At 37.7% G+C, this 16,534-nt stretch overlaps 1 protein-coding gene across 4 annotated transcripts in view; it reads left to right on the top strand.

Moving 5' to 3' along the window:
• Window positions 1-15,478, top strand: part of LARP4B (La ribonucleoprotein 4B) — a 56,680-nt gene extending 41,202 nt beyond the window's left edge. For 3 of the 4 annotated variants that reach the window (XM_035317147.1, XM_035317146.1, XM_035317144.1), the window contains 7 exons: window positions 1,505-1,611; window positions 2,128-2,382; window positions 3,393-3,438; window positions 6,673-6,837; window positions 9,841-9,965; window positions 10,979-11,090; window positions 11,598-15,478. In XM_035317147.1, coding sequence (XP_035173038.1) covers window positions 1,505-1,611; window positions 2,128-2,382; window positions 3,393-3,438; window positions 6,673-6,837; window positions 9,841-9,965; window positions 10,979-11,090; window positions 11,598-11,879 — 1,092 coding nt within the window. In that variant the 3' untranslated portion in view covers window positions 11,880-15,478. The remainder of the gene's footprint in view (window positions 1-1,504; window positions 1,612-2,127; window positions 2,383-3,392; window positions 3,439-6,672; window positions 6,838-9,840; window positions 9,966-10,978; window positions 11,091-11,597) is intronic. The other variant, XM_035317145.1, reaches the window with a different exon arrangement.
• The last annotated feature ends 1,056 nt before the right edge of the window (window positions 15,479-16,534 follow it).

The following is a 16,534-nucleotide window of genomic DNA, read 5'->3' as shown; positions in this document are numbered from 1 at the left end:
ACAATGATACTGCAATAATTTTCATGAGACAAGTTTGCAGTTTGCGTGTGGAGACTGGTGTGCACGTATGCCAGAAGTTCCTCTCCTCTTCTGCTTCACCATAAATGCTAACTGTACTTTCTCATCTCTGGCTTGTGATGAAATACACCCAATAGTTTGAACTTAAAGCTTTAATTCTGAAACTAGAATTTGGCAGCATGGCCTCCAAATTTTAAAATTACCTACTATTTCTTCAAGTACATAACAGTATTTGAAAAAAGATCTAGTACTATTTGTAAAAATAGGTGTACTTTTGAGGAATCAAATTAATTCTGTGGAGAAAGCAAATTAATGCTTTTGCCACTACTGGAAAATGGAAATACATTCTTATCTCTAAAAGGATCATCCTAAAGAAAGAAGAGGTGAATATTGGTAGTGTCCATTTAAGCAACGAATTAAATGGATTTTCCTTTTCTGCGTTCAGTGTTTTTTCATTATTCAAGTTCAGCAGCTGTTTGCTAGCTTTGGTTGAATTTACAGTGTTCAAGTTATAAATATCAAAGCACAAAGCACTTCAAAGCAGTGTTTTGATGAAACTTTCTTCCTTCATCAAACTTAAGGGTCTGGTTTGGGAGTCAGAGGTAGCATTTGCTAACGTGTACAAGGTTAGGCAAACAGTAGTTTGGGATAACAGCTTTGGTGTTTAAGTTTTCATTGATTAGTGATTTGCTCTAAGTTTCGCAAGAACAAAGACAAGCTTTTTTAGACAAGCCTACAGATCCATTTATAGGAAATGTTAATCCCAGCTGTTTTAGAAGATAGTCTTTTTCATCATTTAATTATGTACAGAAAGTGCTATATTGAAGTTTCATCCTGAGTATGATGTAAGTGTTAATAGAAAATATAATCTTATTCTTCTGCATTTTAGTTATTTTCAGGGAGAGAAGACGATAAGCATTTGCTTTTGCTAATAATACTTCCTAAAAATACTTCCTTTAAGTTAGTAAGATGCAAAAAGAATCAGAGCTGTTTAACATCTAGCTCTCTTGGCTTTATATAGGTGTCATGTGGAAGATAACTAACTAGAATGAGGAACTAATGGAGAAGGTTTATTTTAAGGAGTGATTTGCATATAAATAAGGAACATTTACATGTTGTGTACATTGGAGACTAACAATGTGTGGCTTCAGGGTTAGAGATGCTTCATAGTGTGGTCTGAAATAGGAGGAGTGTTGCTTACAGTTGAGAATTTTGGCTCAATATTTCTCAATACTTTCAACAAGTCAGAGCTTGAATATATGTGTATAGTGGCTGTGTTCTCAAAAAAAGAAAAACAACACAGCATTTTGTAAGGTGGTTACAAGGCACTGGGCAAATGCTCTATTTCTGTTTGAGGCATTCTTTTAAGCACTGACCTGTGTAGAAGGATGTAAAATAAAAGGCTAAGAGAAAATAGTACGCAGTTTGCTTAAAATTATGAGCATGCAATTATATATATATATATATATATGTATATATATTTTAGGTAACACCATTTCCAAATACTGGATTTATCAATGGGTTCACATCTCCAACCTTCAAGCCTGCTGCTTCTCCACTGACTACACTCAGACAATACCCTCCCAGGAACAGGCAAGTTCAACTATCTTTTAGCCATATACACACTACTGTGTTACCCGGTATGTGGGGTTTGAATCTACTCATCTTAGAAACACCACCGAACTTGAAGATACTTGTGAAACTGAACTTGGTGCAAGGTTAAGTGACACCAAAGGCCAGATGGTGTTGCTATTGTTAGTGAACATGCTGCTTCTAATTGCAAATGGACTGTCTGAAAGCTGAGAACTTGTCTGTTCCATGATTTAATACGTTCAGATAAAATATTCTGAATGATGGCAAGTGACCAGCAGGATTATTGACCTAGCATTTTCAGTTTCAAGTAGTTTTTAGTTAAGACAGAGTTGAAAATACAATGGAAAGCTTAACTTGATAGTTCACATGGCCTGTTCAAATGAATACTTAACATTCCTGTAAATGAAACACGCAATAGAGGACCAAAGATTTTGTTTCTTCTGAATTCTGTGTATAGACTTAGGCCTCAGAAGATCTATCATAGTACATATGTTGAAATGACTTTTGAATTTGTAGGAATCCTAGCAAGTCTCATATACGACATACAATACCCAGTGCAGAAAGGGGACCTGGGCTTCTAGACAGTCCTACAATATTCAACTTTTCTGCTGATCGTTTAATCAATGGCGTCAGGAGTCCACAGACGCGGCAGCCGGGACAAAACAGGACACGGATGCAGAATGCTACTACGAGTTACACCAAGAGGGAAGTAGGAACTGGACGAATGGAACAGACCAGCGTGGACTCATCTCCTGGATTAGGTAGAGGAAGGTGAGTGTGCTTCTGTAGGTGTCTGCTGAAGAATACAATGTCAGTGCTGCTGCTTTTTGTAAAAGGAATGCTGTAAGTACTGTTCTCATTACTATTTTAATCTGAGACTCTCCTCAAACCTAAAATCTTGGAAAGTACTTCAGAGGAAGTCCTAAATAGAGATAAATAACATAAAGTGGAATTACATACTTTGCTACCAAATGAAAGCCATTAATGGCACCTGATGAACAATTTATATAGATCTAATCCTCTATGCTTTCTTTAGGTGTTGTAGGAGAGCTTTTTGCATGTTTGGCTTTAATGAAGCAGTTCTGCCATTCCATTGTCACAGCGTAGATTGTGCTCCTGAATCTGTATACCAGCAGAGCTTATTGTTAATACGTCCAGTCAAAAGACCAGAATTCTACCCATATTAGATGTTTACAATGTCCAAGATGATGGCTTTGTATGGAGGGAAGAAGAAGGATTACGTGCAACTGAGAAAACCTGTTGTTGTGCAGTCTGAGGGGGGGAGGCTGAAAACTGATGGCAACAATTTTAATTTGAGAATTTAGCAGGTTTATCTTGGAATTTTTGAAGTACAGTGCAGTTCAAACAAGTGCTTTATAAAAGTAGTTTATTTAATGATGGTTGTGCTTTTGTCTCCAATTAAATAATTTTGAGTTGCTTACAAAATTGGAAGATAACTTGAGTCTTTTGCAGATGATCCTGAATTAAATTTGTGTGTTTAAAAAACAAAACAATTTTTTTCCCCTGGCTATTCAAAGGTTTTGTTTAAACATTATACACATTTGGCACTGAGATGAACTTCTAAAATTCAGGAATTACTTGCAAATAGTGTTATGCTGACTTGTATAAAGTCTGTACCTTTATTTTAATGAGTTTGCTAACCTTTCCCTAAAACATTCTAGGCAGGTTATTAAAAGCTGAAGATGAATGAAACAGTGATTCAAACTAATTTCTGTATTCATGTAGAGGCAAGGTTCTGATAACTGTTTTCTTTCCCTTAGGAAAAACTCGTACGGCTACCGAAAGAAGAGGGAGGACAAGTTTACGGTGAGTTTTCATGATCGTATTCAATTATAATTAAAGTGGGGTAGTAAGGCAATAGTATTGGTATTATATGTAATAGCCAGTGAGATGAGCTATTGCATAAGAAGTTGTTTGACTGAAGATAGCTGATTAAATTCACTTGAATTTACTGCATTTGGGTATCAGAGAAGATTGTCCATTAATTCAAAAGTCAGCAAAAAGTTAAAATTACTCTTTTATCATGGCAAATGACTTCTACCTTAGTGTTATTTTGTCAGTATGATTGACTGTTCGCATTCATGGAGGGCCAACTTTAGCTTAGCTTGAGATTTGATTATCATTCATGTAGACATTGAGTATTTTATAGATCAATGTGTCACATAATGTATAGCTAGAATGTTAGTTATGAAGAGATAAGTTATATTTCTTAAATCTAATACCTCTCCCTGTTTCTCCCTTTCTACTTCCAATTCTCAGGAGAGTTTAAAAAAAACAACAACACAAACAGTTCTAGTTCTCCTTGGAAGAAGGACAAAGCTGTTTTTTCAGGAACCATGTCATTCTTCATTTATAGGGAGTGTATGAGAGATTCTGCTTATGCAAGAGGCACTGAGGTGTTCAGGACCACTTGATAAGAGTGGATATACTAACACTTGAAATACTGTGACTTTTGTGAACTTAAATTCAAGGTGGATACCCAAACAAATACTTGAAAAGGCTGGTCTTACTTCTTTCTTCTACCCACTAGCTATATTTTTATAGTACTTAGAGTTTGGTTTGCTAAAACCAGACACTTCTCTGCAATTCATTTCTGCTTCACATGGCAAGTTCATGAAGTCTCACTGGATTATTTCATGATTCACATTGTATTTCACGATTCACATTACAGTTGCAGAGAAATGCCACTGCTTGAGCCGTAACACATTCTCAGAAGTCTGAAATAATTGCATTTGCATACTGGTGCCTCCTGCTGTTGAGTAGTTTAATGGGACGTGGATAAAAAAGAACGTCAAGGCTTTAGGAAGTATAACAGGGCAAGTGGTTCCTTTTGGTTCTTGTCAAACTTCTCAAAACTCAGATCAGATTACATGTAGGGTTCTCAGTACTTATTTCTTCTGCTCTTTAAGAGCTGCTTGATGTTTTTTTCCATCAATGATTTTTTTTTCCTTCCTTTGAAAGAACAAGGAAGTGGTACAGGTTAGGCATGATGTATAAATGAGTGGCAAGAGCAAGGATTACCTGGGGCACTCTCTCTGAACAAAGAGGCTCTTCAGACTTGGCTGACTTTAAAGGTTGTTTTAACTTTAAATGTAAAACTGGTAAATCTGACTTCTTTGGAAGTCAGGTCTACCAGTTCCCTTTTCTCAGCAGCAGGCTTTAACTGCAACCTGTGTAGTCGGGTTCCTTACAGTCTCTTCTGGCCCATGAATCTGTAGTCTCTACTGTCCCATACTGCAGCTTCAACAAAGGTGGGAGCAGCTGCACACCCTCAGTGCGTACACTGAGTAACATATCCTGAAGTGAAAGATTGACGTTTGACACCTTCAGACTGTAGAATCCAGGATCCTATTTCATGTGCAGTGGTTGTATATTGTATGTAGGACATCAGTACAGCCGGCTGTATTTGAGAGGAGTGATAACTTATTTTAATTTTTAAAAGGAGCACTTGTAGGAAGAATGCATCTTCGCTTGAGAAGGCAAACGAAACCTGAAATTGATGAGTTTATATCTGAGGCTATATAGGGGCATAAGCCAATTACTGAACTTGTATTAAGTTGACTTGACAAATTTTATGCAGTTGGCAACTTAAGTTATGTTTAAGTCTTTCCTAGTCCCTCTAATTCAGAACGTTAATATACCCACGCTACTCCTCTCTTACATATTTTTAGGGGGTTCTATTTTTTAGGAATATCTAAAGCAGTACCTAATACAGGACTTTAGTCCTGTTTAAGAAAACAAAGTTCTGTGATTTGAAATACTGTCTTAAAAAGGAAAAGGTTGTTCCTCTTACAGTTTGAGCTGGATAAGTGTAGTTTCTTTCCACAACCCTTTGATGGGTCATCGAGCTTTTGTTTTGGGAGGTTTGCACCGTTCATTGCTGTAACACTCTTCAATTCTGTCTTTGGAGGGGCATAATGCTGATTGAGTAGCAGTCCTGAGGGTTGGAGTTGTTCTTGCTTCTCTGTCTATTCTTCTGTGTCTACCCTCACGGGTAGTTTTTGTATGTCTATTGCCCTTCATGAAAAAGAAGGGGATAAAACAGTAAGTAATGCAACACTTTTCCTATTGTCTGTCCATAAGCATCATTCTCACATTCAGACCATCTTAGCGATATACCAGTAACTGTTTCCCTTGTCAAAAATAGGAATAATCTCAAAGACAACTTTGCATTTACTATTTTGAAGCAGAGATCATATTAGCACAGTCATGAGACAGTTACATCTTTGTTTACGTGATGTAGACAAAGTTAATGGGTAACTTAAGTTAGTGCATAACAAAAGGAATGGTATTTTTTCAATGGAAATAGAACAGTTTTACAAAATGAGTTTTACAAATGCTTACAAGCAGTCTTCATGAGTAATCTTTGCCTGAAGTACTCATTTAATTCTTGATGTGCTGTACATGGTACAGATTTTAACCCAATAATGTTTTTGCCTGGAACTTTGCTTTTCTTAGACTTAGAAAAATTCTTCATGTTTCAATAATAACTTTGATTACTTGCATTTTTAATGAGAATTCATATGGTCACTTAGTAAATTGGATGAAAATTGCCATCGTCTGCATTACACGCAAGGCATGCTGTCTTGCCAATTTTTAACATATCTGAACTTGAATGATATAAGATCCTTGTTAACTCTCGTCTTTCACATAAAATGTTAACATCAGTGCAAAAATGGGCTTTATATCTGAATTTTCACTATATCGTGATATCTAAAATGGTCTTTTTCTTTTCCGTGTCAATGTATTGTACATCCTGAAAGAGGGGTCAGGGAGAAGACTTAACTATACTAATAGCGCTAAAGCTTATGCGCGTGATGTTTTTAAAGATATTTATGCCATCCCATTTAAATTATAATTAAATATTTTAAGGGCACCAATGGAAATTAATTTCTGGGCACTGTGATTTTCTTGGGAAGTGAGGTGGGGGAGGCCTCTAAGGCTTTGCAAGTATAAATCAAATGCAAAATATCATTTAGAGACATGACTTTCCTTTCTGTCATCCAGTCTGGTAACCTTGGCATGTTATTTCTGTTCCAGAGAGGCCAAACACAGTCTCCACCACCCCCAAAACCTCCATCTCCTAGCTTTGAATTGGGTTTATCTAGCTTTCCTCCATTACCTGGGGCTGCTGGCAATTTAAAGACCGAAGACCTTTTTGAAAACAGACTGTCCAGTGTGGTAATAGGAACGTCAAAAGAAAGAGTGAGTAGTCAGTGTTTGTTTTCATTGGGAAAACAAAGAATTGCATCTCTCTTGTTTTCAGATTTGGTGTCTTATATGTAGAAAAGACATGGGTTGTGAGAAATGCTTTTTAAAAAAAACAGCTGTCAGGTGTTGTGCGAATGCCTTCCGCATTTATATCTTAGAATTTGTTGGGTATTCTCTTTGAAATGCTTTGGAATATGTTCACCCGCACAAGTAGATTATCAGAGATTAGAAAATGTACTTTTTACTGTTCCTGATTGCCTCAGTGTTTTTGATGGACCCATGTGAAAAATGATTAATTTTCGTCCTATTTGAAAGTCAAGACTTCTGAACTGTATATAAAACACTTTCAAGTGACAAACCTTTAAGTGCTGAAACATAAAGAAGCTGCCTATGTAATCTTAATACACAAAGCATCACAGCCGGAACAAGAAATGCTATCAAAACCAGATGGATCCAAGAGTTGTCATATTGCACAAAGATAAAATATAACTATGATGTGGCAACCAAAGTTTGCTCTCTAGATACAGTAGAGATACAGGTGAGAATTGATGTTCAGTAGCTGTTCATAGATTTTATCCTTAGAAATGTTTGCTGTGCCATGTGTGAGTGACAGTATGTTTTCTATCAAGAGTGATAAAACCCTGTTGAACAGTCCAGGCTATAGGAGTTTATATCATTTATTTTGCTAGCTCTAATGTTAATTTGTGTCTTTCTAGCTTTGCACTGCTATATCCAGGGGCAGACTTCTAAATGAAGAAGCTAACTGCGGAATATAGCAGTACAAAGCAACCCAATGAACACCAAGGCCTTTGGAATTTTCCTCTAGAACCTGGACTGTTGCAGGTGTGTTCTCTTGTTGCCCAGGTATCAGAGGTTGTTATGATATAGGTTGGTAAAGGAAAGAAGTAGTAGCAGGGCAGTCCCTGTCCAAGATAAATTACGCAGACACGGTGTTTATTTTGTCTCCTGCATGTGAGACGAGACAGCTGTGTTCCAGGGCTGTGTTTAGGAGGAACGTGGAGAATAGTGCCATGATAAGAGCAGTCGTCAATTTAATGTGTGCCAGTAGTCTAGATGGTGATCTGTTCTTGACAATCCGTGTATTTGTATTTTACCTGTATTATTTCTAGAGTGGTTTTAGCTATCGTATTTCATGTTTTAAATGTAATTTCAGCAGTCACTATCACTGCTACAGTTTAAAACACGTTGCTCCTCCTGTTACAAATTCAGTACTTGCTTTGCGCTGTACCTAACGTAATGAATCTGCACTCCTCCCCTGTAGGGGCACTGAAGGTTTGTGATACCTTGCAGGTACAATGCACTGTCACATTTAAGTTTCCTTTGATTTCCTATTTTTATTTTTCTGGGTTCCATGAGTTAATGTCTGTACCACTGTGTGCAAGAGAGGAATTGCACTCTTTCCATGTTGGCGTGAATAATGAATAAGATAGCAGTAACTGGCTTCGAAGAGCAAGTGTGTTCTACTAGTAAGGTTAACATTGGGATCTTGCCAGTTTATACAGGCTACTTTTCATTGTAATCTCAGCAATTTTTGTTGCATGACATAGTTACGCAGTGCTGAACTAGATTTATGCAGTGCTGCTCTTGTTTTATAGATCAGCAAGACCTGTGTAAAGAAGCTAAGTGGACTTAGGTTTTATGATTTCCAGCAATTGTTACGGAGGCATCATATCTTTCTGCTCTTTAGATGTAGCTCTGGGGAATGGCAGGAGCTAGTCATTTTGTTTTCTAACTGGGAAGCTGCAGCTCTGTCAGATGAGAGGCTGAGAGTTTTGGCCTAGCAACAGCACTTGCATGTCTGCTTCACTTGAAGTTAATCTCAATTAACCATGTACCTACAAATTTCAATGAACTTGGACCAGAATGCTCAGCAACTTGCAATTTCAAGACTAGGCATGTGCTGCTACAGTGAGTACGACTGTAAAATCTGTTCCTTTATTTTTAAACATTCGCCTCCTATGGTTCTACTTTTATTTCAAATAAAACTAGGCTTAAATCCAGCATAGTAACCTATGCTGCCTGATTACGTGTCATCAAATACCATTTTCTTTTTTAGTAGTGACCACAGGAGTCTTGTGTTTTATGACCCTTGAATGACTGCTGGCCTTAGGGGTAAAAGGAAGGCTATTTTGTTCCTTCTGTGCTGGGGTTCCACCATTGCTCTCCTTTCTTTCCAGTTCTGGTTCTAGAATCAGTCAGGTCAGAAGAAGTATGAAAAAGAACACCTTTTTAAAACACGTGAAATGGCAAAAATACTACAAATACATTTTTAAAATTAGGGAAAGTCTTGTTTCACTTTCCTTCTTATTTTGTGACAACTTAAATTCATGTGTGCATCTTGAATCTATCTGGCCTTTATCTGGAAGCACAATGTCACTTAACATTAGAATAATGTCAGGGCTACAGAAAAAGCCTCTCAAAAAAAGCAAATCACACTGTAAGCATAGAAAAGGGACTTTGATGGTCATAACCTAGTTTGGAAAAACTTCATTTTTTAGAGTTGTTTTGGTTTTATCACCAGCTATCAGGATGGTGCTGAGTTAGAAGCTAGAGCTTTGCAGAAGCTAATTCTTAGTGTATAACTGTGGGAGACTTGTCTTAATAAGCTAACTATGGGTATATAGGGAGACACCAAGCTGCCTTTGTCACCACTGGATGTCACCACCAAAATTCTGAGGTCGAAAGAAGTGATTTTGTCATCCAGATATATCCCACGGGGAAAAAAGCTTCAGACTCCTTGCAAAAGAGCCTCGGTGTGATTTATTTGTCAGTGATTCTAAGTAAATGAAAAGGAAAAAACTTGTTCCAATCCATATATCGGACCCTTCCAACATATGTAGCTAATTCTGTAGCTTCCTGTAGCTAATTCACAATTTAAAATCAACATATAAGCTGTTTCCTGATTGCATTAATTTTCAGGCAAACCACCTTAATTGGATACTATGATTGCCCTTCTGTGCCTTTTTTCTCCTTCAGAACCTTAATGTGGATGCAAGTACAAACACTATTCCATCTGGAATTCCCCGAGAGCCATTGTTGCCAGTCTCTTCTACATTGCCCAGGACGTTTGAAAGGTCTCCTTCGCCAACCCAGTCTGCTGAGTAAGTACTTAATTACACATCTGTAATTATTCTACTGTCATGTTTGCATTTGCTGTCATCAGAATGCAAGATGGAGCACTGTAAATAGCGTTTAAAACATTGATGATTGTACTTGTAGTAAAGGCAATAAGACTTAATTGCTGAACGGTATCATAATAGTGACCCGGACGGTCATTCAACAGACAAAAGTTTAGTGTTGTATTTTAGCCTTAGAAAGGATTAAAAAAAAATCCTGAGTACTGTACTGTCTTGTATTTAGATAGCTTTGAAGCACAGGGAGTAAATTCATGATCCTGTGGGCAGTATCATTGTCCATACAATAAAGAATCATTGAACAGTTTGGGTTGGAAGTGACCTTAAACATCATCTAATTCCAACCCCCCTGTCAAGGGCAGGGACTCCTACTGCTAGACCAGGCTGCCCAGAGCGCCCTCCAGCCTGGCCTTGAACACCTCCAGGGATGGGGCATCCACAGCTTCTCTGGGCAGCATGTGCCAGTGCCTCACCACCCTCTGAGTGAAGAATTTCTTACCAATATCTAATTTAAATCTCCCCTTTTAGTTTAAAGCCATTATCCCATATCTTGTCACTATACCCTCTGAAAATGAGTCCCTCCCCAGCTTTCCTGTATGCCACTTTGGGTAGTGGAAGGCAGCTGTAAGGTCTCCCTGAACAACCCGAACTCCCTCAGTTTGCCACTGTAGGAGAAAGAAAGCTTTCAGTAAGACCATTTGGAGCCTGCAAATCACATAGAGGTGTTCAAGTAACAGGAGTAAGATAACTGACTACCAAATGCTATCTGAATGTCACAAATAGAGGGTCATGTCAAATTCCACACTAATATTTGTTTGATAGTGTTTTTTAAATGCAACGCTAGTCATAGTGTGCCAGGCAAATTATAGCTATAACTTCACAGTCATACTCAAACACAGTTTCAGAGCCATTATTAGATCAATCACTTATCCTGATGTTTCAGTTTTCCTGAGACTTTTTTCTTGCTGGATGCTTTACAGGGACTCCAAGGTTGTGGATAAACAGCAGAGAGAGACACAGAGTACAGAAAGGCTTTCTTCTTCCACACTCAGTACTGCATGTAAATCGGTACAAGTCAACGGGGCTGCCACAGTAAGTGACCTCACTACTTCACTTGCTCTTAATGATTTACTGTGGTGTATTTAACAGAACATTGCTTCTGTTGCTCTCCTTTGCTGCTTGGTCATAAGATACGCAATTAACAGTTCAAAAACGTTCAAGATAACTTCCAGTGAATGATAGCACTACCTGAATTGTTGTCTTCCTTGGTGGTTGCCTTGAGGTAGAAGTATTAATCTGTATGTTGATACCTAAACCACAGTATTTGTGCTCTTTCAGCTGTTTTAGTGTTTACCAGAATTAGAAGTATTTTCTCTGTCACAGTATTCCATTGTTCTGGAATAGTGTTCTGTATTTTACCTTGTCTTGCACCTTGTTTTCTGTGCCACTTCTGTAAACTTCATATTCAAACTCTTATATGCATATTTAAGCATGGAAGTCTCTTGTCACAAAAGGTTTTACCTTTTTTGTTCATTAAAGTAAATGATTTTTGCTGAGGATGCTTTAACTCTGCTGTCCTGTTTGCTGTTGGTTTCACAGGAACTGCGAAAACCTAGTTATGCAGAAATTTGCCAGAGAACAACTAAGGATCCTCCTACATTGCAACCCCAGAAAGAACAGAAGCCAAACACTGTAGCATGTGGGAAAGAAGAAAGAAAGCCCACAGAAACAATAGAGAAAAACAGAGAACCTCCTCCTGCGAAGTCACATCCTGGGCAACCCAAAGACCAGAGGAGACAGTCAGGACGCAGATCGTCCCCTCCAGCTGTTGGCAAACGCTTAAATAAAGAACAGAACACCCCTCCCAAATCTCCTCAGTGATGAAACTAACAACTGGGAGGGATTCAAAAAGAGGTCTGCTTCCCACAAATTAAACCCATGTTCCCACTAAGATACCTGAGAATGAGTTGCTGGTTAGGAGCTTGCAGTGATACTAGGCATATAACAATGCCTGCAAGTTATTTTTCTGTGAAATACTTTTTCCCCTCTTGAACAAACATTCTATTTTTTCTGGATATTTCTGGATAGTTGTTCTAAACCTTACCTTTAGGTTGGTGCTTAATTGGAGGTGAAGCTTAGTGTGATTATTTTTTTCAAGATGTAAAATATTTGTCTTAAAAAAATCAACTTTTTATTAAGCCTCTCTGTGGCTGTGTGAGTGCAAGCTCTGTATAGTGAGTTTTTTTCTAAACTGTTAAGCAGAAATGTGCTGCTGCAATATTTTTAATAAACTGGTCTGCAAGTACATATCTAAAGTGTCCAAAAGACTGATAACGGCAGCTAGTGTGTAGAGTGCAAGGAAGTAGATATATTTTACGAGTTAGTATGTGACCTTGAAGATTTTTTTATTGGGCTGCTGTACTAAATGTCAGCAAACGAACTTGCACTTTTAGGTTAAACGAGTAGTTGTTTCTAGCGTTTTTAAAAATCGAATCTTTTTTTGATGTTTTGCACACAGAGAATGAATCCTACGGAGCACCATAGCAGTCTTTCTAAAACGTTTCCTTTTTTGACTTACTGCAAGCAAGTAACCATCTTCTCACTCCAGAATAAAACTGATATTATAATTTGCAAATACAAAGCACATTGTGAATAGAAAGAATTAAGTCTGTGAGCTTCTATGGTGGTGAAGCTTATTAGTGGATGTTATCAGGAGAAAGCACTGTAGCCTTCTTGTGATAACCTTAGCTTCCCTGTGCTTGTAAGGGAGTTAACTGAGTCAGCGCTGTATGTTCTGGTTACCCCTGTGCTCTGTTTAGACTTTTTTTTAAACTCTACCCCAAGTGCTCTTTGAAAGAGTTCATATCTTAGTCAGCCTTGTGTTGACGTCTTCCTGTAACTACAAGCATTGGCATACGGATTTAAATTTTTCGAGACGTGAGATAATGGTGTTTGTTTTGTGTGGTGGAGGAAGAGATCCCTAATACTTACCTCTGGGATGAGGTTTCTCACACTTACTTTAGAAGTGATGCGCTTTCTGAAGGACAAGGATGCACTAAATTAGCAAGTTTCTAATAAAGTTGAATATAAATTATTTTTGTTTTAAAATGCCTAAAGCTTTTCTTTAAGTGTTTAAACTGCAGGAAGTTCAGACTAAACTCATTCCTGCTGACTATGACAGTACAGTTTATTCCACAAAAATGTTTATTTAAACAACTGATTTTTTTAAAGAATTATTTCCATCCAATATTTAAAGACTTGAATTTTATTTAAACTTGAAAATGACTTTGCCTTAACTTTTGTACAAGACAGCTTAGAGTTAATGAGGTCTGACCCCGTTGAGGGTTAGCAAGAGTGGAATACAGAATTACTCAGTTACAGTATGTATCTATTGTCACTGGTCTTACTGGGTAAACATACTGTAGTACAGGAACTAGCAGCAGTTTTTGTAATATACCTTAAAGATCTTAAACAGTTGATCTTTTTCAGATTGTTGAAAAATCTGTAAATGCAAATAGTCAATACTGTATTAAATATGTGCACTTGGAAGTGTGTGCTTTGCTTGTACAGTTGTAAATAATCAGAACATATAAAAAGGTACCCTAAAGAAAAAAATCTGATAAAAATTATTGATATTATAAATGTTGCTGTTGAGCTGGATGTAGATAAACTAAATGTTGTGGTTTGAATATTACTTTAATTTGTTGTTTTTTCTTTTTCTTATTTTATTCTGGTGTGCTGAACTGACTCTGCCTCTTCACTGCAAAAGGGAAATGGAACGAAAGTCTTATTTGAAAGCCCTCAAATGTTTTCTGAAATCCCTCTAAAAACAAGTGATTTAACCAATTCCAAAGTTTTTTGCAATGTAAATACTGAATTTTAGCAGTCAAACTGTAATTTTAAGTCATTAATAAAATCAAATTTAATTGGAAAAATCTTCAGACTGCTAAGAAACTTCAGACTGCTGAAGCTTATTTGTCTGCTTTCAAGAATATCAGTGCTTTCCTAAGTATGATTCGTAGAACTGTAAAGTAACTGTAGAAGTTAACTCCTGATAAATTTCCTATTAAAAGCATAAATCAGTAACTAGTTGACCTTCTAAATCCAGCCTGTTGTGTGCTGCAGAATTGGTTAAAATAGGGCATGCTGGAATCCGTTGATTTTTCTCGTTTAAAAAGCGCACTTTGTGAATGCTGTGGGAGGAGATAGGACTCTGACAACATCACCCAAACCGCTCAACTAGTTCTGTCATTGGATTTTAACATGCTTATCCTTTCCCCGGTGGCAGTGAAAGTGGTAGCTAGATTTGTGTATGGTTTAGGCCAGCTGTATGGTTCATTTTGTTTGTCTGCTGAAAGTGAAAGGCTTACCAGCTGCAAACAATCACAAGTGGTTACTTACAGCGACTGTGTACAGCTAGTCATAATACTCAACTGGTACATAAGGTAATATATTGAGACCAGCAGGATGTGTTGTGCTGTTCTAATGTATTCTGCTGCCATTTGTGCTAGGTCAATACACTGTAATTACTGCTTACCCAGCAACAGTCTGTTGCATCGAAAGTTTAAATCTTCCTCTGATGTGGTTTTTATAGCTTTTTTTTAAAGAGAAAAAAAAAAAAGGTGACACGCCAAATAGCTGTGTAATGTACAACTTATCCTTACTGCATTTTACTCGGAGATTTTTTTTCCACTCGATGACAAAATGGAGTTTTCGGAGTAGAGTTGTGAAGTTGCATGCAGACTGTTGCTACGATACATAGAGATAATAAAATGTGGCTTTTAAAATGGAAAACCTCCCCAAAGCAGTAGCTGAGTTCAAGGTTCAGGGATACAGTAATTAAAATTGGCATTTTACCTCGTGGGATTGTGTGGTGATGCTCTTCATTTTGCAAACAAGCTAAAACGGGATCTGAGACTCTTCTTCCAGGAATTTAAAAAAACAAACAAAAAAACAAGGGTTGCTTTTAAAACTTAGTGTAATCTTGTTTCGGATCAGTCCCCCACCACGACATTTGTCACTTGCCACGTGGAAACCTATGAACGGTGGCAATTTTCTTTGGTTGCTGCTTTATCCTCTTAAAGACTTCAGCAGTTGGCACAGAAAGGCCCTTGTTTGAGCGTGGTGCAGTGTATCACAAGCAACAGCTGACTGTAATGGTGCATACCTATCTCTGTATCTCCTTCAGCTAGCTACAGTTAGGGATTTTTATGTGCTTTGTAACCTATTACACTAATAGCAGCAGACAATCGAAGATTTCTAAGGAGACCTAACAGCTGCCAATTCATGAAATAGAAGTGTAATATGGAAGCCTTCTTGAGGGTTTTTGTTTTTGTTCTTCTTCCATTAAGACTGGAATCAAGCTTACATGTAAACTATCAGTAATTTAAGTTTCCTTTTGTGTCATAAAATGTAAAACTGTCTAATTTGAAAAAAAAAATATGTAGGTTATGAAAAATAAAGATTTAGGCACTGTTGAATTCCTGATTTTTTTAATTAAACCTTTCTTCAGCAGTATTTTATTACCTTTTGTCTTTTGCTCCCATTTTTGGAAATTCTTTATTTCTAATTTTGGGAAAAAAAATCTTTCCTGTTCAGCAGCACAGCTGTTGTAACCATCACCTAGGGCAGTGTAGCAGCAGGAGCAAATAACATCACTGGTGGAGGCAGCAACATCTCTTTTAGTTAACTATGATTGACTTGAGGGTGGGAATAAAAAGGGGGGGGGGGGGGGTAAGAGCTGATACAATGCTTTGTTGACAAGGGGTTATTGTCTTTATTAGTGCTTTCCTCAGTCCATGATCAAGTCAGAACTTTATTCAAAACGTCCATTTTAAACTTTTGGTTACTTGAATCTCAGGTTACCTGAATCTGGGGGTGTCTCTGGCATTATTTTTAGGCTACATTGGTTGTGCCTTCTTTAGGAAAGAAGGGCTTCCCCCTCTAAGCAGATCTATTCTGGAAATGCTTGTAACAGTTTTTCTTTTCTAGGTTTGTGTAACATTCATCTGTATTTGACCAGGCTTAATGATGGACATAATTCTTAAGACTTCCATGTCTGAGTGTTCATCTCGGGAAGTATTGCAGTATTATTTTACATTATTTTCTGTAAGCTTTTGTACAGACGAGGCTGCGTGATGCTTTTGTTCTCCCCCAGGTGTATGCCCAACAGAGTGGGGCAGTGCCAAACTGTCATACACCTGTCATTATGCCCATCCCTGGCATACTGGGCACTGCAGGCTTCTGCATGACAGAAAACCTTGGCATGTCAGTTAAACATTAGATTTGGTCCTCATGAGGACTACAGGTAGTTGAAGTCAACCAATTTTAACGTCAGAATAGGGTGTGCTTTTCTACCATTGGAACTTAGTCCCTATTACCTAACACACAGAAATGCACGGAAACTCACCGGCGTTGTGGCCACGATACTGATGTAGCTCCTCAGGGCCACCCCTGCTTGGGCAAAATGAGGGGTCGATGTGCTCACACTACAGAATTGGGCAGTGTCCCCTTTGTGCAAGTTTTCCCCATTATGA

The sequence above is a fragment of the Oxyura jamaicensis genome, chromosome 2 (genome assembly GCF_011077185.1).
Source record: "Oxyura jamaicensis isolate SHBP4307 breed ruddy duck chromosome 2, BPBGC_Ojam_1.0, whole genome shotgun sequence".
Lineage (NCBI taxonomy): Eukaryota > Metazoa > Chordata > Aves > Anseriformes > Anatidae > Oxyura > Oxyura jamaicensis.
Note: the sequence above shows the minus strand (reverse complement) of the source record. Positions and strands in the feature narration are given on the sequence as shown.